The 23,700-nt window shown below is 42.4% G+C and overlaps 2 protein-coding genes across 9 annotated transcripts in view; one reads left to right on the top strand and one right to left on the bottom strand.

Moving 5' to 3' along the window:
- The window catches only part of LOC105428980 (peroxisomal leader peptide-processing protease-like), a 173,350-nt gene that overhangs the window by 111,704 nt on the left and 37,946 nt on the right, over positions 1-23,700 (top strand). Inside the window, exon 1 of one of the 5 annotated variants that reach the window (XM_089084777.1) lies at positions 13,879-14,320. The exons of the other annotated variants lie outside the window; for them this stretch is intronic. The gene's annotated coding sequence lies outside the window, so the exon portion shown is untranslated. Of the gene's footprint in view, positions 1-13,878; positions 14,321-23,700 lie in introns of those variants that run through there. 5 annotated transcript variants of the gene reach the window in all.
- Positions 352-23,700, bottom strand: part of ITP (ion transport peptide) — a 43,455-nt gene continuing 20,106 nt past the window's right edge. For 3 of the 4 annotated variants that reach the window (XM_089084813.1, XM_089084811.1, XM_089084814.1), the window contains exons 2-4: positions 7,966-8,357; positions 5,608-6,382; positions 352-4,539 (exon numbers count right to left, since the gene is read on the bottom strand). In XM_089084813.1, the coding sequence (XP_088940939.1) occupies positions 6,262-6,382; positions 7,966-8,357 (513 nt within the window). In that variant the 3' untranslated portion in view covers positions 352-4,539; positions 5,608-6,261. The remainder of the gene's footprint in view (positions 4,540-5,607; positions 6,383-7,965; positions 8,358-23,700) is intronic. The other variant, XM_089084812.1, reaches the window with a different exon arrangement.

The raw sequence follows: 23,700 nt of genomic DNA, 5'->3' as shown, positions 1-23,700 counted from the left end.
ACAAAACTTTATATTTTTGAATATATTAATTAATATAATTCTTTATCCTCTACAAAAATCTATTAGAAAATTAGAAATTGTTAGAAGATATTTTATACAAAATATATAGTCTCGTATGAAATATTCATTTTTCTATGATTTTATTTTAATATCTTTATATGTAAAATAATAAAAATAAATTAAAAAACAATGTAAAGAAAATACATAGGTGCTTTAAAAAAAAGATACTATTTGTAATCTACAATTACGTACTTTCTGCGAAATACGAAAATTAAAGCGCTTACAAGGAGAAAGTGAGGAAGGGAGGAAGGAAGTGTGAGGTTTCATAGTAAAATCAATAAATCTGTAACATTGGCTTTTGATTCACCCGTTTATTCACGCAAAACAAGAATAGACTTGAATATCCGTGTCGTTAATTGTACTCATTGTACACATCTTGTCCATATACATACAATATCGCGTGTCATACGCATCCACGAAATGCATATACGAAATGCATACACATTACATATTATATGTATATATATAATATAATTTTACGTTTAATTAGATAGGATACGATTTTCCTCAGCCCTTTCTCATCTTCGTTCTCAAATTTTCGCAGTCACGTGTGTGTGTGTGTGTGTGTGTGTGTGTGTGTGTGTAAATGCGCGTAGTGTGTATGAGTATATATGTACGAGTATTTTCTCTATGTATATTTCCAGGACGCGTGCATTACACCCGTCTGCCCGTCCCGTATTTGTGTGCATGTATGCATGTGTGTATATTTGTGTGTGTGTGTGTGTGTGTGTGTGTGTGTGTGTGTGTGTGTGTGTGTGTGTGTGTGTATGCGTACTCGGTTATTGCACGTAGGTAAAAATATCCCACGCGTCGTTGTCAACGTTTGCAATCGTGAACAAAAACTATCCAGCGAAAGTCGGCGTTTCTTGTAAAAAGTGTACACATATCGTCTGCTCACGTGTTGCACGTTCATTCATACCGGAAGGAAAGAGAACAGAAAAAAAGGGATAAGAAGAAGGAAAATGTATTCCGCAATCGTGCACGCACGCACGCACGCACGCACGCACGCACGCACGCACGCACGCACGCACGCACGCACGCACGCACGCACGCACGCACGCACGCACGCACGCACGCACGCACGCCTGCTTTCCTGCGCGTATAAACGAAGGATGGATACTGAATCGCACGTAATCGCGCCGACAGGTGTGAAACAGGAAGTAGGTAGATTATCGTCTCTCGCAAACGAGTTCACAAATCTTCGACCGACGTTAAACCCGTGAAAATCGTTCGCAATCGCGCATTATTATCCTCTTTCAGAGATTATTTATTTTAACGAGTTGAAATAATATTTATTCACAAGTGCAACTTTGTCGAAGCGCGATAAGATATCTACGAAATTGAAAGAGATATTTCTGCGCGAGATTTTGCATATTTTTTCAGATTTTTATTTTATGAAAATCCTACCGCTGCAATTGCGTTACAAGTCGTCTTCGACGTAAACGAGTTCCATCTGTCAACGCTGTTGCGCGTAATTACATGCGATATTCGGACGATACTTTTGCGTTAATAAGAACGGTGATCTTCTGAAGACAGGCATGCTCGAGGATCAGGCCGGTTTATCGGAGGAAATATCTCGAAGTGCACGAATCAATTGTGAATTTTACATCTTAAATAAATAATATAAAAATCTTAGAATATAAAAAAATAATGCAAAATATCATGCTATCTAAATCTATTGTGATTAAGTAATACGAACATATGCCTCTTTCGAATATTATCTTTCTCTGGCAGACTATAAATAATAGGAATTTATTATTAACGCATCCTCTCCTTTCGTAGTGCACGACAAATGAATGCAAAATAGATGCAAACGAATGTATGTAAAACAGGTAATAAAGGAATGTATGACAGAGCAGTTATACAAATCTGAGCCTTGCCTCGAAATGTCCGAGTCCTCGAAGACCGTACCTGACGATCGCAGAGACGGAATGATTTCAATACTGATTTTGGAATGGTTCGTAATTCTCTCTCGATCGGAGTGGCGACAGATTGTCGCAAGGCACGGCGAGATTTTCGGGATGCACGTTTCTTCCAACCAAAAATTGACGCATACAGAAGAACCAATACTATCAGACTTTTTGGATCGGCGATTTCATCAACAATTCTCTTTAATCTTTAATTTTTATTTGATTAATCTTTCTCGTTTTCTCACTTTTCCGAGTTTTCTGAAACTAGAACGATCCAAGCTTTGTATATTTTAATCGATTTGACGTTTATTCTTCTTGTGATAGTATTTAGATAGAAATGAAAGATCAAAATCGTTAGATCACAATTCACCAACGTCGGCAAGATCAATCGTTACTTTAAAAAAAAAAAAAAAAGATATTTTAACAACTCTATCCAATCGAGATTCTATTCACTCGATGATACACCGCGAGACCGATTCCCCGTGTATCGCTCTTCTGTGACTCGTCTTGGTTTCTTCGCCGAGGACGAATAATCCATCTCTGATTGGACCGACTTTCGCCCGGGAATTTATTTTGCATATCGTACACTCGGGGGGGGGGGGGGGTAATCATCCAATTGTACGTAGCTTTGAGGACGCACGTCCCTCCTACCCCGCCGCACCCGCGAATGCCGCTCTCTCGGTTAGATACGCGCGTTAATACTTTTGCTTCGCTTACGTGTCGCTTATGCATAACTTAAGAACGTGAAAAAATAAATAAATACTACGCGTCTTGCGCGCGACTTCGTCGTTCGGCGGGCCGCCGGATGAGCACGGAGGAAGAGACCGCGCACCGTCGAGAAACGCTCGCGACACATCGCTCGTACACGGCAAATAAGTTACAGGAAGATCTCCTTATCTATCTGCCAATCCCTCCAGTCTCTTTGACGAAGCTTTTGAGAATGTGCACGCGCGCGTATTCGACTCGCGTATAATCGAATACCGTTGGACACCATTGCCGGCGTTCTTTCCACCGTGCTGCACCCGGTGCGTTCACTCCGGCGAAAATGTCGTCGTACAAATCGCAATAATAATAACAACAATAATTCTACATTACGACATAATAATATTAATAATAATATGGTCGGCTTAACCGACCGGTGGATCTTCGATTATCTATTTTCCTTAACGCATGGTTTAAAGTTAAAATACTTAGCCGAATGTGAAAAATTTTGCCTCTCGAATACTCGCCAAATTCACACGTTTATTCTCATTTTTTTTTTTTTTCGAATGCCTAAAGACGTTAACGTATACATATATATCAGCGTTATACGCGATATATCGATCACCGACACTCGTCTATCTCTGTATAAACGGCTGAAGGCTCCAATCGTTAACTAAACAACAAACGGATGAAGAATGGCAATAATAATAATAATAATAATATAATCGTGACATAATAGTAATCGAATAATATAATAATAATAATAATAATATAGATTACCGTTACTACTACTATAGTGATGAATGATGACGATTAATAATTAATGATTAATCGAATAAAAACGAGTGGCGTGGTGCGCGAGAGCGCAGATATTTTATCGACTAGAATTCGTATAGATTCGCTGTGTGTGTTTATTCGTATGGCTCAATCGTACCGTCTCGCTCCCCGTGGCTCATTATTTAGTGTATTATTGTGTAACTTCGTTCCCTTCATCGTGTTCAAAGCAACGACGCGACTCACCGCGAAGAGGTGCTCTGTACCTCCCCTCTTCCTCCTTCTCCCTTCGAATTCTCTCAACTGTACTCTCATCGCACCGCAAGTACTCGCTGATATTAGAATAGAACGACGTTCACGATGTCCCTTTCGTGGCTCGGTGGAACATTGAAAACCGTCTCGTGTCAGCAGACGAATCGCACGTTGCAGATGCGAGTCTTCCTGAACCTCACAGGTAAGTACTACCGTATCGTATTCTCCGGATCTTCCAGACGTCGACGACCGAATTTATTCTCAAGAAAGATCCTGATAATCTCTTTGAGATTCAGAAATCGATACGCGCGGTTCGGTCAGCAACATTTTCCAATGCGACGTCTGGGGGTCGTTCCTCCCCATCTGTTCTTTCTCCAGGTGAAGAACGGTGTCGAATTAAATCTTGTAAAGCTCCCTTGTAAAGACCCCTCGAAGCTCGCGGAATGACAATGATCAAAGCGTCGAGGCCCTCTTTCTCTCTCTCTCTCTCTCTCTCTCTCTCTCTCTCTCTCTCTCTCTCTCTCTCTCTCTCTCTCTCTCTCTCTCTCGTAGTTCTTTTCGAGACCGCATTCTGCATCGACCTCCTTCTTGGTCTTGCATACGTGATTGTGTTTAAGTATGTGTGTTGTGTGTGTTGTGTGTGCGCATTTGTGTGAGGGTATGTGTACGGCGTGATGTGTCTCCTTCGTGGTGCGGCGCGTCGTTGCTCCGACCATGTCCCGTTTACTCCCGTTTCTTGCGACCTAGGTACTCGACCATCTCCTGCAACCTTTCCTTCTCGTCCTCAAGCAGCAGCGCTTGGATGCAGCTCGTGAAGTATTGTGTGCTGAAGCAGTCTTGCCTGTGGCGAGGACAAAGATTGGGAATAGTAAGATCAATTAAAATCAATTGGACGCCCGAGTAAATTGTCGAAACTCGGGCGTGATGCGTTTCACTGGACCTGTTCGCGATTCGTTCAAAAATGATCAAGAAACAAAACAAAAATTGTGATAAGAAAACTTTTATTCGAATTTGGTAATTTTGAATGAAATTCAGCACATATTCAGCGTAATATCTTTATTTCTCAATTTTGGAAGACACTTTTGGAAGACAATTTTGAAATTTATAATACTCGCAAACAGAACGTTCGAATGCAATAATTATGTCGACATAATTCCGATACCGTATCGATGTACAGGTTTAGGCAAAAAGAACGAACAGATCTGTGAGTTGATAATTGTTAATGCGTAGGTTGATATCGGGACATGTGTAGGAAGGTATCGATTGTTTCGCACTCTACACAGGTAACCTCGAGAATTTATGCGCCACGAGTAGAGTGCGAATTGTTTCGCTTTGAAAAATCACAAAAAACATTAAAAAATGACAAACAGCGCAAAATCGTAAGCGTTGCTACCTAGAAAAAATATTCCTAAAAATTCCTACGTCGATCCGCTACCTTTTCATCATCCTGAAAAAAACGACGCTGCAAAAAACATCGACAAGATGTGAAAATTATTCAAAATGTAATGTAAAAATTATTCAAATGTAACATTCGTTCGCGAACTCACCGCAAACAGTCAAAATATCAATCAAAAAATCGTCATTCTCAAAAAGACAAAAATGCACATTAAAACGGATAATGTGAGATTGGAATGTACGAGATGATATTATATATTAAGCCGCCAGCGATGCTGCATTTTTTTCCAAATAGATTAGATAATAAAACAGAATAGATAATACAATAAACATTTCTGTTCCGTATTAATTTTCCATAATTTATTTCAATAGGACTTACTAAAAAATTCTTAAAAAAATTTATTCACACTTTCGACTGTAATCAAATTTCAATACACATTTCATTCTTTCTTGCAGCATTGCTCGCTAGTATAAGTCTTTCCTCTCCTTTCCTTTTTTTATTACATAAAATTACCTAAGTTCTTATACTCATTATCTCGATGCGAAGATACTACAATACGCGTGGATATTCGTCCAGGGGATGGTATCAATATGCAACCAAAATATAATTGAAGGTAATGTCAAAAGGGAATAATAAATGTATCAAAATAAGACATAAGTAAAAACCGAGTAAACTCGCGATATCTTGTTCGAAACTCCAGTTTTCTCTTCTTCCATACGAATTATTAATACATTCGATAGCGCGTTTAAATCGGCGAAAGTATATCATTTATTTTCGTCTATTGTCACTTATTATCAGTCTGCATACGATTTTCAATCCAAACACCGCTGCGATTGATGAAGCACGAGTTAATAGCTTAATTACGTAGTCACAATTTTCACATTGAATTTTCGCATAGTGTAAACTCGAAAACACGTTTGCCTCGAACCTTAACATCATAAATATTACAAGACGTTTACATACATTGAATACACGCAAAGATTGCGCGAACAAATCCGAGTTTTAGCGTTTCTGACGAGTGGATGTATATACTGGAACGAGAGCAGACGAGGAAGGATAATGGAAGAGCAAGCGGACACGGTTAGTTCTTTATATTTGCGAAAAGCGGAGAGAAAAAAGAAAGGGGCACATAAAAGGAGAAATCATAAACTAAAAAGAAAAGGCTACCTAAACCCCGGGATCGGCTCCGTGGAGTTGCTTGATCCACATTTGGATCTTTCCAACCTCATCCGTCAGTAGCAGGACGTCTAAGCATCCTTTGAAGTAGTCCGTGGTGAAACATTCCTTCCTGCAGAGAGTTAAAAAAAAAAAATACGGTGAAAATTACATTAACACGGGTTGCATTCGTAGGCAGCACTCGCAGCTCGAAAATCCTGAAAAGCACTTCCGGAATAATCCGCAAACACAAATCCCATATCTTATATAATTTTGATATACATTAGCATAAAAATATATTAGCATAGAAAATTTTACGCGTTTCATATCAATAATAATAATTCTATATTATTAATTTTAAAGTCGAAAGTTTCCATCGTTCGTCCTTACCTCCGGAAAGTAAGAGCGCGTGCGGAAATATTTTCACTTGGCGAAAAGATTAGGCTTTTCCGGTAATAGTTTTTTAAACGGCGGTTCATCGACCCTTTCACGTCATTTCGCTTCTCAAGTCCAATTTTTCCGAAATCTACGTACGCGCCACGCGTTACGTACGAGGTAGCCCGTCAATTCGTTTCTTTTTCACGTTGATCCCGCTCGCTCGCTCATACAATAGCTCTTTCGCAACGGCCGTTAAGCGGCTTAACGCGGCTCCGCACAAACGGCAGGTAGCAGCGGATGTGCGTTGGCATTCGCTCGCACGAGCTATAAATAGAAGAGAAATCTCATTCCATTTCGATACGCGTGCCGACGTATGCACGTATGCATGTGTGCGTGTGCGTGTGTGCGTGTGAGTGAGAGAGAGAGAGAGAGAGAGAGAGAGAGAGAGAGTGTGTGTGTGTGTGTGTGTGTGTGTGTGTGTGTACGCGCGCGACGGTACCGAGAGCAAAGCACGTGTATGTTCGAAGATATATATGTACAAAGGTACATATTCATGCGTCCACCTTGGCCGTTGTTCACCGACAATTTTCAAGGTAGAAATCACCGCGGAAGTTATTCGCGAAATCGTTTCGCTGTTAGTATTCGGAAGACTTTCCGCGACTTTTGCCGGAAATCCTTAGCTCGTGAGATAAATCGTGTAAATTACATATAGGATGAGATCAGAGATCTCTGACAAGCTTGTCCAATTTTTTTTTTTTTTTTTTCCGTTTTGTTTCCGCACAGAATCCTTTAATTAAATATAAAATATGTATTTGTTAATTTAACTTCTTTAAGATCATGAGCTAAGCTTGAAGATAAACGCACTCTACTTTCATCATCTCTTAGATTGAGAATTAATCGTAAAGTGTATCAGATTAATTAATTAAATAATAGTGGAAACTTAAAAAAATTTTTGTATATCTATGAATATTTTTTTTTTTATAAAAGAGATCTTATCAAGAAATTTTATTCAACATTTTACTAGAATATTTTAGCAGGTTCATCGAATTAAATGCCACTTGATCCATTTATTCCAATAAATTTTAAAACGTGCATATTATAAATAAAAAAAATATTTAGTGCGTTCATCTGGTAGCTCGTAGCTTTAGGTTCTTTCTCAACTCAAGATCATTGTTTCTGTCGATCGCGTCATCGCGGACGATTGCAAATGGCTCATGTTCTGTTGACTTAACGGTCAACTAAATTGCCATGCAACAACGGAATAACAGCAGCAACGCGCGCGGTGCTTCAACCGCCGACCGTCGAAAGTATGTAGTCATTGTGGATAATTAAACGTACTTGCAAAGCATGTGCAACTGTGGTTCCCGGAAGAGATTATAGCAGTCTTCGCAGATGCGGTCCAGACGGGCGAAGATGCTCTTGTCGTACACGCCCTTGCACTGGATGTCGAAGAACGACCTTTTGCCCAGGGGATGGCCGTTGAGGGTGGCGGCATCCGCGCCCAGACCGATGCAGGACGAGATCAACAAAAGCGTCAGCGACCACGTGAGGACGGACACCAGTAGGGGACAGGACGATCCCGTCGACGACCTCGATGACGACGATGACAACGACGACGTCGATGTCGACGATGGTAGCGTCGAACACGAGGAATGGTACACGGCTGATGGATACATCGCGAACTCGTCGTTGGACGATGATGATTGGTTATTCTGCTGCTGATGCATCATCTGAAAAAAAGAAAGCCACAGTCATTAAGCTGCAATAATTTCTGCCATCTTTTTCTAATTGCGATTAAAAGCGAAAGACCGTGTGTCAAGTTCGAATTTTTTTTATTGTAAATATTATATTATTATAAACTTTATCTCGTATCTTGAAGCAAAACATTATTTTTGTTTATATTAAAGTATTTTATATTTCGAGTTAAGCGTTACTAATTAAAAAATAGAGCAGAGAAATTTTTATGTTAATTACAATCTGCTTACTGATATCAGCCGCCAATAACTGCGACTTTATAGATATCGCACTATTTACTCCTATACATCTGTGTTCAGACAATTTGAATAATTGATAATGATTATGAAACAAAAAATACGTGTTTCATTCATGGAACATTTGTATGAAATTTTATCCGCATGATTCATTAATGTTGGAAAAATGTATTTATTATGCAAAAACAGCCAACCAATCAGATTAATCATCAAAAATTAATTCATATTTTCACTGATAACAAGATAAAAAACGACGATAACAGGCGACGAAATTAAATTAGAAATGACATAAGAATGAAGGTATGAGAAATATTCGCATATTATCACAAATATATCTTAAATAGTCTTCGCAGATGAAATTATTTGCTCGTTACAGTGTTTAGCATACTGAGAATACGTATGTAGTCCCAGTCTGTTATTCCCGTTCTTTTTAATTTTAACACGATATACGCGATATATTAAAAATAGATCGGATCTTAACTAAATAAATCTAGCTCTTTTCGCTGTGTCTTCATTTAAGAAAACAGGACAGATGTAAGTCAGTTTCCCTCTCAGAGATCGTAAATAAAAAAATAATCAAAACGGAACAGCCCACCCTTCTTGAGATTTTCTTTGAAAAGTCTAGTCAAACTTTCAGATTCTCGATAGAGAATTCTTCTCTAACCCTTGTCCTATATTTTTCAGCTGTATTCCTCGGAATTGAACGAAGCGAACGTAATCGAAAGAGATACGTGTCGAGACCTTAAAAAATATTACTCGTTCGGGAGAAATCGGGAGAATTCGATTTGGCGATTCGATATCGTCGGCATGACCGTTCGTCGAGAGCGCGAGATCACTCTTTATATACGTAACGACAGACATACGCGCGTTGGGTGTACCAATATACCCCATCACCTTCTCGCTTCTCTTCCTCCGGGTCCGGCTTGCAAGCACACACACACACACACACACACACACACACACACACACACACACACACACACACACACACACACACACACTCACGCACACGCAAGCTGAGATGTAAAGCAACTCTTAACCAGTCCTGCAGCAGTCGCTGTGAATGGACCACACGCAGGTAGGCCCCACCTGTAAACGTCCTCAACCGACAACTTCATTAACCGAGGCTCCAGCGCACGAGGGGATCCACCACGAGGGGGCCCTCTTTTCTCACTCTCTTTTCGTCCCCCTACGCCTCTCCTGCGCCCCCCCTCTTTTTCCCTCCTCGTCCATATCATCGTACCATCCTCGGCTTCGCCCCACCTCTCTTCCTCATCCCACCCGCCACCTGCACACACGAGAGCGAGCGTTTCGCCCGGTTCTTCTTTTTTCGGAACATAATCACCGCTCCCGGGTGGGATTTTATTTTTAGCCGTCAGGACGATTCTCGGAACTCTCCGGCAACCGCTCTCTTCTATATATCGGCGCCTCCACTTGATAATTGGCCGCAGGCCGATAATTTGCCCCCAAAGTCGCCCGCATCCCGAGATCGTTAAGACTCTTCTCCCTCTCTCTTCCGTTTTCTTCTTCCCTTCTCCTCCTCTCCGCCCCTCTCTCTGCATCTCTCTCTCTCTCTCTCTCTCTCTCTCTCTCTCTCTCTTTGGTTTTAAGGATTTCCAAAAGCAAGCACTTGTCTCTGCAGGAAAGAATGAACACGTTCCAAGATCTGTCTCGTTTCTTCTCGGGGAATCGACTTTCTCGGAACGTATCCGGTGTGAACCGCGATCAGCAGCATCATATCAAAGAGAATCAGAGTCTCTCTCTCTCTCTCTCTCTCTCTCTCTCTCTCTCTCTCTCTCTCTCTCTCTCTGTTTTTTTTTCTCCTTAGATCCTGCTTGTTACTACTTTAATTAATTCCGTGAGGCTCGAATCCTCCGTCAGTCTCCGGCCACCATCATGTAATAACAATAGTTTAACAAGAATTGCCAGACATCCTGGATAAGAAGAAAGTAAATACCCGTCCAAGAAATAAGCGTGCACGCAGCATTCGCGTTTAATTAATTTGATTGCATGCCGCGTATAATAGTGTCTCGTATTTTAAAATATTAATAATATGATGTCAAATTAGAGAATGAGGCAAAAGAGATATCTCATTTATTTCACGTAAGATAGTTACGTGTTTCAGTATAAATTTTAACATACAGGTAAAAACATTGCATTCTTTATATTTATATCAAATCGAAGTTTTGTAACAGAATAATTATTATATAAATCTCAAATAATTTTCACGTTAATAAGAGTGACATAATGAATGAACGATTGAATGACATAATTTAAAATATTCCAAGTGACATATAAATCTTATTCGATTAATATTTAAACGAGACATTTAATTTACGTGTAGCGGTTCTAAACCTCTTCTTGTTAAAAAAAAAAATAAATAAATAAATAAAAAGGATTTGTAAACATCCGTTCGTATCCGTAAATCTTCTCGATTATTCTTGTCGCAACTTTCGTTTCGTCCTCGTTGGGAGACCGACCGATCGGGATTACGCGTGTGAGAAAATCTGAGGAGGACCGACCAGCAGAGCGCGTAAAGACGTCATAAATTAGACCCAGTTGCGCACCGGTACATTTTAAGATATGGGGACTTAACTCTCCGCTTGGCCCCGATTCCGGTAATGGCGGCGGGCGGTTCCCCCCCCCCGCTCGGGTTTAAGCCCGTGGGGCCTCTTATCTTAAATTTCGCGATGCATTGACAACCGGACCACACAGGGGCATAAAGTGCATCGATATATGCGCCGCGAATCGTCGCTCTCGCCTCTGACACCGACGGGTCGCAGGACGATAATTGAGCCGGCTTTTATGTTAAAAAAACGGTACAACGTGTGCGCAGGGGCCCCGGCCGGACCCCGATCTCACGAGGCGAAACATTCGACTTACTTACAGGCAGATTACATTATATTTTGCACGGGCAGCGCAAGAACCGACCGTTCCGCGAGGGTCCACGTCCCGACGTGTAAATAATGGTGCTTTTTAACCGACCTACGTAGCGCGCGTCTGTGACTTATGAAGGTATCGCCGCATGATAACGCGTTGCAACGCGTTGTTCGCCATAATTTACAGAGCAGAGAATCGGTTTGCGGTTAATAAAATAAAGTAGAGTGTACTTAACAAATGTGTTCGAGAAACAACGACGTTCTTCGGAATATTCGGCGAAAGTTCGTTCTTCAGAAATTTCGCCAAAAGCTCGTCATTTCGATGAAAAACCAAATTTCAAACTTATTTTAAAATTTTTAATAATTTTCCACCTAATTTTGTAATCTTTATGTATAAGTTATTTAACACTCGGTAACTGATTACGTTTGTGAATTAACTAATATTATTATTTAATACAGAACATTGTAAAGAACATTATTCTCGGTTTTCTCAAAAAGGACCGAGAGGATTGCAATTAATTGCGATAAAACGTATAAATGTAATTCACAAAAAGCTTGCGGAATCATTGCATCGCGTCAAGATAGCAAACGTCTCGATTCTCGATTGCATTTTCCGCGAAAAATCGTCGCTATATTTAAAACGGCCTGTGGGCGTAACACAGATCGGGTCAGTGCAAATCGTAATATTCCATTCCCCATACAGAGATTATACATATAATCCGCACGCGAATAAGATGATAACTATTCCGCAATACCGCATGGTTTATGCGAGGCGCAATCAAAGCCAAAATGATAAAATGAAAATCGTATTCCTTTGACGAATAAAATAATAATGAAAATTAAATTCTGATATCATTAACAAATCTTCGCCTCGTTAATAATTATTTCCCAAATTTCTCTTGTCTTGTCAAATATTGACTTTTATGAGCGTAATCGAACTAAATTTGTTGTTCCGAAACGATACTTTGTTAATATGTTTAGACTGACAGTAAAGACAAAATTTAAAAGTATCACGGACGATTATATATAATCGTTCGACTTTTAAGTAATAATCTAATTAAGGAGTCAAGATAAGATATTACATTCTCGGTATCACAAATTGATATTCTAGACAAGTTCGTCCCTTTTATAGATGTCATTCCAGATTTGATGATGACGCATGACGTATGCACCTTACGCGTATGCGCATATAAAGAAAAGTAAAGTACATAGAGGGTGGCATGGCGAGGTGGACAAAAGCACGGAAAGAGAAAAGGAGAGAGAAAGAGCACGAAAGCGTGCCGAGGGGGAGGGGGGGGTGCGCGAGGGGAAGAAAAAGTCAATGGAGACCAGTTGCTCGATAGGTGAGGTCTTTCCTCGGCTCAATCACGCACAGGTGTGCAATCTGCGAAGCTCCTTTGGCAAAAAGCCACACGCTCGCTTCGGCACTCTGTAGCCCGCGGCTGCTCGTTTGCGCATAGCATACAGGGTGTCCAGCAACGATCGCTATTCTCGAAATAGTAGCAAGCACTTTAGAGATTGGGAATTGAATAAAAAAAATGTACCAAACTACTATGTATAAACCGGGATTATTGTGTCGAATTCATGAAAGATTTGTTCTGTAACAGTGTGTGTGTGTGTGTGTGTGTGTGTGTATATATATTTTATAAGTCTCTATTGGTTCCTCATTGTGTCTCGACATTCCAATTAGTGCCGCGTTAACAAGCGTCGACACGCTTCTAATTTTCATTCACTGGTGGTCCTCCGACATTTTTCGGAACAATGTTGCGAAATCCGCTCTGTGGAATGCAAAAGGGAGGACGAGGGTGGGCGAGTCTCCGTCTCAAAAATCCGGAATACAGTCGCCAAGTCTAATCTCAATCCTCGATCGCTCCCCGGCTGAGGTCAATGACCCGCGTGCGCGGGGTCCGCTCGTCGTCGCGATGACATGTAGAGGATCGGTGGTGCTTCAGGTAGACGTACAAGCGTGTATATGCGCGCCCGTCATTACCTCGGGAGAAACGTGAAAGTGGGATAAACAGCATACGCCGAAAGAGCGGCGGTGACTTTAAAAAGTCACCGTATACGCCGGCGGGAGCCTTCCGCAAAAAAGTACCACGGCAAGGAGGAGAATAAGAAGAAGCGGCGAAACGCGTGCAATTACCGAAACGCACTCTCAGGATCCCTCGGGGGAAGAGACGGAGAGCGTCCGCGTGTCCTGCACGCTCTCGTCGAGGGCAACGATGGGAAACGAGCGGGGAACCCGGGTGGGGAACATGGGCCCGATTGGGCCCCGGGGGAAGGGCAACGAGAGAAAGAGAGAGAGAGAGAGAGAGAGAGAGAGAGAGAGAGAGAGAGAGAGAGGGAGGGGAGAGGAAGCCCGAAGCGGTGCGGCGGTATCGTTAGATATATCGGCTCTCCTCGCCAGGTGGTCCTTTTCTCGTGCCGGATGACTCAATCCCGTGAGGAGTTGCCGGACGGGCTCTCGCGAGGGGGGGCCCCCCTCGCCGCGCGGTAAGGCCCCCGTGAGAGCGTGTGCGCCCCCACGACCGCCTCGTTTGTGATACGTATGGACGACGCACGCACACGTATGTACACACGATGGTTACACTATGTAACCGGTGTATATGGACGTGTACACCGTGTGTCCCACGGTGGACCGCACGCTCGTACATCGTCGAACAGTAATGACTCGCGGCACGGTGGATACGGCCGGTGGAATCATTTCAGAGCCGGAGATAACCGTCGGAGATATCTCTCGAAAAGCCTGTCATTGAGATACGAAATTTACGCGTCGAAAATCGAGTCAGTGGCGGAGTTGAGTGCTCGAAAATTTAACCAAAGGTATAGGTATATATATTTTGCGGTATAATAGTCTGTTTGTTGTACTCTCATTTTCACCAATGTAGATTATCTTTAATCTCGGTTCAATTTACTCTTTATTTTCTTTTAATTCATGGATTATACTCATTCATTGTAAAGATAAAGATAAAGTGAGTTTAACCGAGATCAAAATCTGCATTGGTGGAAATAGGAATTAATCGTACTCGAAATCATTTGATGAAACAACACTCGTCTGTCTGTCGTCGCAGAATTGTTTACATTTAAATATTGCATTAAAAAATATTAATATAATGATTAATGGTCTTTTGTAATACAAAAACCATTTATCGGTATTATCCCGCTATATTCAATTAAACTTTATATTTTCTTCTAGCGATTTGGAGCTTGTTTCTTAGAGATTAACTCTATCAACATTGTAAAATAATCTCTCTGAAATTGCATGAACTTTCTCGATTACCTAACGCGTAACCTCGCATTATCGTCCATACCTGCGATGTGCGCAGATCGGCGAAAGAAAGCGCGCCGTGATACGCCGCTCGCACACACGCGTGCCGCACGCGGCGAGGACGCACGCGCGCACCAGCCTGTAGCCGGATTGTGGTTTTTACACGCGTGTGTGCGCGCGGACGACGAGGGAGGATGGGGAGGAGAAGCGAGAAAAACGAGAGAGATCAAGATGTCGAGGGGGCCGAACGAGGAGAAGGCGAGAGGAGGGGCGGGCCCTCTAATTAGGCGGTCGGCCGCCGCTGTTGCCGCCGGTATACCACATGTAACCACATAACATATGCCATGCGATACGTGTGCTACACACACGCTATATACCGTTCGGAAGGAGGCGAGAGGGGAGACGAAGGACGGAGACGAAAATACGAGAGAGCGGCGGAACGAGGAGGCCCTAGGAAAGAAAGGAAAAAAAAAAAGAAAGGAAGGATTGAGGCGGATCGTAAATCAAGCGGCAACGAGGCACTCTCCTTCTCTCTGGGTTCCCGCCGATCTCTTTGACGTCTTTCCGTGGACGTCCTACCTGCCCACCCTGCGTGCATGCGTGCGTGCGTCGTGTAGATATGCGTGAGTAATAATGTGAGCGTGTGTATACAAAGGGCCCACCGCCGCCGTGTTTCCTTCCAGCGTGATTCGGGCCCTCGATACGCACCCAGAGCGGTGTCGACGGTATCGCCACGAATGATTTTCCCCGGTGAAAAACCTGTTATTAGAGGAGAGAATCCTTTGACCCCCTTCGCCCGAGGCGCCGCAGTGTTTTCCTACGCAGGGTGGTCCGGAATTTAGTCAAGTTTATTTTTTTTTTTTTCCTTTCCCCGTCGAATGGCATTACGCGAATGAAGAGCGAGGGATTCGCCGGAAGGGAAATGTCCGTACTTGTAGGGAAAAGAACGTACTGGACCACCCTACGTATGGATCATGGCGGTGTTACATTACGTAACTGATGTACGTAAGCACCTACCGCTGAGGATTTCTCCGAACGAAATGTCACGAAGGTATCATTATTATCGACTACCGTGATTAACTCTACGTGCACATGCGTAACTAGAAATGATCGAGAAATGATCCACACTTGCATGGGCCCGCGTACGATTTATATCTCATAATAATTATATTTCGTCACAATTTAACTTCATATAATCTTGTTTATTTTTCGGTGTAAGATTATTTCTCTTATGATATTTATGATAAAAAAAATGCTTCCTTTCTAAAATCAAACTCCACTTTTTACTTAATAGTTTAGAATTAATAGATATTTATCTGTATTCCATAATTATTTGATTGTTAACGCAAGATAAATTGACACATTCGTCTTTCGGCAAGCTCGAGAGGTCAGATACGCTCGCTAAATAGAAAAATATTTCGAATAAGATAAAGAAGATTCGAAGGGCTTAGTTCATGACGAAGGCGGGAGCGAGGGAGTATCCCATTGAATCACCAATTATTTTTCGTGGAAATGAGTCTCGAGGCAGGAAAGGCAAAGCCGCTTTGCCGCCCATTGTCGCTCGAAAATAGACAGCGACGACGACGGCGGCGGCACCAGGCACCGTGGTAGAATCGATGACGTCAATCCCACTCGCGATAATTATATAAGGACGGTTCTATTGGCCTTTGCCGACCTTTGCGCGCTCGCGCGATGATTAAATGCTAAGCGATTTCGATCGGCACGGCACTCCACTCGGCTCATTAACCGAACGCGAAATTTTTCACGGGAGAGATGAATTCGCGGCATCCTCGCCGCTCCTCGCGAGATCTCGAGTCTCGCGTCGGGAGATCCCTGACGGAGAATCGATTTATCTCCCAATCGCCTCCGGCTCCTCTTGCGTCTGTAATTAGCGACGATGATGTTACTTTCTGATATCGGATCGCAATTGTACCCCCGCGAGTCTCGGTTTCGCCGAGAAGGGGGATCTTTCACATGTTAAGAGAGCAAAAGAATATTTCGTAAATTGGTAACGTATCGATTCCACTGCCACGAAAAATCACTTGACTTCCGCCAATTAAAATTCACGCCGAGGATCGCGCCTAATGAAACAGGAGATTCATGTTTCATGTCCCTGCATGACTTTATTGTTAAAAGTGATTCAAGGTTGACAAGTGGAGACGCCACCGTTGCGCGCATTAAGGCCATTGCACAAATATTAGTATACGCACGTAGGTATGATCATTTATCTGACATGAAGTCCGCCACGCGTACATACATGATACAAAAAGTTTTTCCATTCGTCCCTTGTAATAAGTAACAAAAATGTATTTAATAGGCCGACGAGTAATATATCAATAGGCCTAAGTAATATACTATCATTAATCGTATTCTTTTATACATATTCACAATGATTCTCTTCTTCATAATTAAATATACACGATAAAGTAACATCCAAAGTCCTTTTGATGATTACAATTTTCTATTTATTTTATCTCACCGAAATCGTTACGCTATGTGTCAAGTGGTCACGTTTAGTAAGCGAGATCACCGAAATGAATATTAATCAAGTAGAATGAATCGAAAATCATAAATAAAAACGATTGAATACAGCGCCGGTAGATACATTCACCCGTTCGCGCACAAAGAGTGTCCGGTAAATGTCGATCACGTGTCAAGTCAATAACCATATTTCTCGTCGATGGAACACGACTGGTTCTCGTCGCATGCAGCAACATTATCAATTCAAATGGACGCTTCTATCTGCTGCCGATATCTTAATTAATTACTAACCGCACAGACCTCACGACCATAACTCATGTCCGAGAATTAAAGAGCGTGTAGCCGATTTCTTTTTTCGGATTAATAAATCAGGCACATGGTATTACGTCTCCGCGCGGTTTTCATTATTTTTCCCGAACACGGCTCGTGTTTTCAACCTGCCGGGAGTTAATAATTTAATGCAATCTGACAAGAAAATTTAATTTTTCCTTCTCGTCATAAATAACATCACGAGTAACACAAGTTACCGTAACTAATATTAAACACGGTTTAACGAGAAAACCTTCTTTATCATATATATATTTTTTTTTTTTTTAGAGATACCTCTACGATCATTCTCCTCTTCAAGGTACCATTACGTGTTATATTTCATCGTGCCTTTGTAGGCAAGAGAGAATAAACCCTCGCGCTTATCAGCCACTATCGATCTTTCGATTCTATCCTTCGATCCCGTCTTTTTTTCTTTTCGCGCGTGATCGGCGCGGACCTCCGTTCTCGGCCTCGCCTCGGTGCGCGCGCTTCGCGCGCACCATCGGGCAATGTAATGGAATTAATGAACACACCTGTGGGCCGCGTGCGCGCGTACACGAGCGACGTATGTGACGCACGTAGCCGCACGCCGCGGCGGTGGGCTCACACGCGCGTGCATTCGTGAAGGAATGCTCAACAGGTGTGCCGCGGGCCCTCTCTGCGCGCGCTCACGCAGCGCCTTCCCCTCCTCCTCCTCCCCCCCCGCCTCCTTTCGCGATCGCCATGTGCTTACGCGCGCGCACACACACACACACACACACACACATACACGTAATCGCGCCGATTGTAGGTCCAGATCGCTGCATCCTGGCACCCATCATCACTCCGACCGGATGCATTCGCGTTCGTGTCCTCCGGATCCTTGATTTCCCTCTCGCGTCGAGCGGAATGCGCCCCTCGCTCTCTTCCTCCCCGGAATTCGCGTGCGAAAATCGAAGCGCGATCCACGGAAAGATTGTTCTTTCGAGAGGAACGACCTTTCGCGGAGGAATGCGTAGAATGCGAAAGGGAGATATTTGAATCAGCGTCTTCTTGTTTTCGGAATGCAAATAGCATTCCTGCGATTTTTTAAGGCTGCGTCAGTCGAATAAATTCCGTGTCCATTGAAAAGGGAGGAGTTTAAAACTCCCATTTTGGAAATTATGTTTTTATATTTCTTTAGGAGGAGAGAGACTGGATTTTGCGAATCGAGCGTACAAAACAACGATGCATTGTCTGTCGCGAGTCTCAGCGTGCAAATGAGTGCAACGAACCTCTCCGCTTTCGTCGGGACGAGGCGTCACGAGAGAAGTAAAACACCGAAGAACCGAATCGCACATTATAGCGATCGGTCAGATTGTACGGCGGCTCGCAATTAGAAAGGTGCTCGACGAAAAACCGTCCGCGTCATTCCCTCGACGTCATCGCTCTCGCGTACTTTCCTATCCCTTTCCGATTCTCCGTGCGTATACTTTTACCAGATGCACAACGAATCTCGCATCGCGTCGCGACTGCTTGTCGCTTTGCCAAGTTCGGTCTTTGATCGAGCTCAAAAGTCCGACTTCAATAAGCCGCAGTAATATAGAAACGATAACGATAATAAATCGCGGTCTTTGAAATGATAAATAGCGTTCTTTAATAACGATAAAATGAGCAAATAACTTTCTAAACATAATATAACGCTTGTCACTCTTTCGCTACTAATAAGATTCTTATGAACGAGGCCGGACTATTCGTTTTGCGTTCGCTACCCCCGTACTTGAGTAGGCACTTCAACGCGAGACTTTCTACCGTCGAACTCCCGCGGGTTTTAGATCGAGCATGCACCATGTACATTCGCAACAGAGAGCCTTCTGTCTCTCCGCTCGTCGCGCACGCGGCGTAAATGCGTCGGGAGACGCGGCGGAGGTGGAGGAGGGAAGGGCCCAGGGATTCACGCGATTTATTTACACGATCCCCGGAGAGCGCCTAGGCTGCGCGTCAGCCTCGAGAGAGATGCATTAACCCCGTTGCGCTGAAATCTGCGAGCAATCATACTCTTATCGACAACAATATTCCGTTCATATTTCGTCGAAATTATCAGGAGCATGTCACGCGCGAGAGAAGAACGACGATAAATTCACGTGACACACTGCGATTTTTTTCCCGCGATCGATTGACATTCTAGCGAATAAAAGCGAATAATTCGATCATTTGTTTTATTGTTTTTATAAAACAATTAGGATTAATCATATTTTATTACACTGCCAATTTTTTTAACAAAGCTAGTCAAATTTTTATTCAGCTGACAAGAAAAATATTTAAAACAAAGGAATGAAAAAAGCTGGCAATTGTCAATCGACGATTTTCTGGATTTTGTTTATTTCTTGCTTTAATATTCATATCAAAAATTGAAAACTGACATGTCACATTATCAATTTTTGACATGAATACTAAAGCAAAAAATAAAATTCAGAAAATTGTCGATTGATTGCCAGTTTTCTTTAAAATTTATCTATTTTAAATATTTTTAGATAGCAATAGACTAGAAGCGTGTACTTCTTTGAATTGCTTCTTGATTTAGAATTTTGAATAATAAATCCTTTCGCAAAATAATCGATTTCATCCTCGGATCGTTTTATCACCGAAAGAATGCACATACTATCTTGCGTATATAGAGCAGAACCAGCTCTATCGGCCGTATCTCTGCCGTCAACTCTTTCTCAATCCACTCGCACACGTATGTATATACATATATACACTGAAATGTTGCATTATCATTGCTAGTGAAGATGGCATCAGGAGGGATGGAGGGACAATCTCTCACATAGAAACTTGGACCGCGAAAGGCCATTCCCGTACATCGCCGTAATTTACCACGAGTGATCCTTGTCACGGATGAGCGCGGGAAGGTGATGTGACTCGTAAGGAAGCTGCATTAACATATTTTGCGGTCACGATAATGACATCTTCATTCGGCATACAAAAACGCTGATCGAAATGCATTATTGAAAGTGCGCAAAGAAATCCTCGCGAAAAGATTAACATATGGAGTGGATTTGAAAATAATCGTGATCGACAACATTTTACTACACTGCTAATTTTAAAGCGAAGCTAATTAAATTTTTAGCAAAAGTATAATTTAACAAAAACATTAAGAAAAAGAGAGAAATTGTGAAGAAAAGCGATCGATCGGTAATTTTTTTCTGGATTTCATTTTCTGCTTTAATTTCGCAGGATGAAGAGAGAAGCGATCAACGACACATTTTTACGTATGAGATCCGTTAAAATTTTCTTGTTATTAATATTTTTCGTTGTGTAAAACAATTTCTAGAACCTTCAGTCTGCGAGAGCAGTATCTAGATGGCAGCAGACCGATTTAATGAGAGCAACGCGCGGGACGATCTCCGCGCTGCGAAGAGATCGCGTCCGCACCGGCAGCTCCACTACTACTACTACCTCGCGGCGACGGCGGTCGAAGTAGTGGGGTATACCGGTGTCCCGGCAGACAGCTTGGCGTCCTACGGTTCACATTACGAGAAACCGTGCCTTTCTCCGTCTTTTGCCTCCTCTCGCTTCGCACGTACTCGCCGCTCGCGGTACCGGATTTCTCGCGCGCTCGCGTTCGCATTCGCGTTCGCGCTCGGCTCGCTCCTCTCGCGCGGCTCTCGTCAACTCGGTTTCTCCCCGAAGGGAGTAGCACTACCCTTCTCGCTCCGACGATCCATGCGATTTAAACTAAAGCTCCTAAAGCTCTTTAATTTAATTAAAAAAAATCTATTTTTACTTGAAGAGCGAAATATTCACATCTTCCTTCCTTATACGTATCGGATAATTAAAAAAATTAAAATTGTGCGAATCTCTTATCGTTATTGTTATTTTGCACGTGATATTTTTCGATAATTACGTCGCAGTCATAACAAAATTAGAATAAAAATAAGACTTCTGATTTATATAAACAAGATATTAAAATATGATAAGATAGGTAATTTTTTAGAAATTGACATTTAAAAGAAGCAGCACCGGTTTTTCTATATGTTTAATTATTCATGCATCGATATGCAGTCTTGTGCTATTTGAATGAATGTAAAATAATCACGATACTAGAAAGATGTCGAGTGAGTGCCACTCAGTTGGACGTTCAGCGTCGTTTAACGTGTTTAAGAGTAGAGGTCGATTTCTCTCTTTTTGCCCGCATCTTTTTACGCTTTTTGCTGGTGTTCGATCGAAGGCCAGCTGGTCGAGGTCTCACTCGATTTCGACTAGCTGCAACGTAGCTGCGGACCAGTCGATGTCCCCAGATCACGAGGAGCATCGATCTGACACGCGAGACAATGATAAAAGCCAAATGAAAAATTCTAGATGTTTATTTCAAGTGTAGCTCGTTTAAAGAGTAAGGCGCAAATCGTAGATCCTTTAGAATAGACTGGGTAATATAAGCGGTAAAAGCGATCGCGCTCGCTCGTGCGTAGAGGACGGACATGAGATCACGCGTGATCTTCCACGATACATGTAATTTACGCCCGATCGAATGACGGGCGCGATACCGAGACTCCCCGAGAAAGCTTAATACGGATAAATCACTCCGCGAGATGAGATAAATAATTGATTGTAACGGAACGCGAGATGTATATCCAGCAAGGATACGGCAGTCACCGTAATAGGTCTCGTTTCCTGTCTTCGAAATGTAGGTTCGCGTGAGACGCTGATCGATGGCCATTGATGGCCGTAGTAGAATCTAAAAATAGCTTCCAGAATTACTCGACGCTTCGACCAGCGTCGAGTAATTCTAATCCGAGAATGTCCGAGCGGTGTGAAACTTAATGACTTGGAGCGAGATCGATCTCTCGCGAAGTGTGGTCAATGAATCAACGATCTAGAGAAATTGTCTTTTTTCTTTTAATCTATTAATTTATTATATTATAATTCAGAATAATCTCAGAATACAAATTATTAGACTATTAATCTAGTGAATTAATTAAGATTATTGATTTATTTATTGTTATTGTTAATCTATTTATGTAAAACGTGAATTAAAACATCTCGTGATCCTGCGATTAATATTACTAACAAGATCACGCGCAAGTAGAGTTACATTTAATATACAAAATGTGTGTAACCGCTAAATCACCCGTTATATAAATAGAACACCTCGCCGTCATGCGTTCCATACGACATCTGACTCCGATGATTACGCTTCACCTAATCTATCGATAGCGATAACTCGCGGAGCCGCGCATCTCGATTACGTTTCGCGGCGATTTTCACACGGGGGTCAATAACACCGAGAGCGGCGAGAAGCGCGCTCGCTCGATGCCTAAACATTTCGAGGAGACGAGAAGACGCACTTTACCGAGAATACCCTCATTGAATCGCGGCGCGGCGTGTAATGCAATTCCCGCGCGCCGCTCATAAAGCAAACTGCGGAAACGTCGCGCGCCACAATAAATGCATTCCCGTTCTCTTTAAATAGAAGGCGGCCCGCACCCGCGAGTAAAGTAAAAGGACGCCGCGATATATTTGCGGATCATCTCCCCGAAGGAAATATAAATGTTCAGAAATGATGCGGCGACTGATCGTTCGCGACTGAGGAAATTACGAAACCCCTCTGCCTCTCCTCTTTCCCCCGTGCCTCCTCCATGACCGCGTTCGCTATCCGCGGGTTTAATCGATCATAAATCTTTCCGCCGCATTTTGCACACGCTCGCGAATATTTACGATATTGCCTATAGGCCTTTTCGTCTGTGTCTGGTTCGATGAGATGTATTTGTGAGATATTAAATTATTAGAAGTTGCAATTTTCCTTTAAAAATCATATTTTAAAAATAAATCGTAGAGGGATTTTGCTGTGCGATAGTTTCAGATGAATCGAGGCTGTATTAATGAGTGCTTTTTTTTTTTATTACTGAAAGAAGACGAGTCGTCGAAGGACGAAGAAATTACGCCTTTCTTTCCGCAATTCTTTGGCGAACCGATCGCGAGTCGTCGCGTGGCGACAATTACGGGATCATAAACAGTCGCACGCTCGACTTCTTCTGGGTCGGCAGATGTTTAGAAAAAGACCCGTTACGGTTATACTTCCGGGAGATTGGAACGCCCGTGTCAAATTGCTGATCTACCTCGATCTTTCGGTTTTCGATTCAAATAATCTTTACTCTTGAATTTCCATTTTTTTATACAGAGCCCG

This window comes from Pogonomyrmex barbatus, unplaced genomic scaffold (genome assembly GCF_055798465.1).
Source record: "Pogonomyrmex barbatus isolate J1 unplaced genomic scaffold, ASM5579846v1 scaffold9, whole genome shotgun sequence".
Lineage (NCBI taxonomy): Eukaryota > Metazoa > Arthropoda > Insecta > Hymenoptera > Formicidae > Pogonomyrmex > Pogonomyrmex barbatus.
This window is presented reverse-complemented; position numbering and strand designations above follow the sequence as displayed.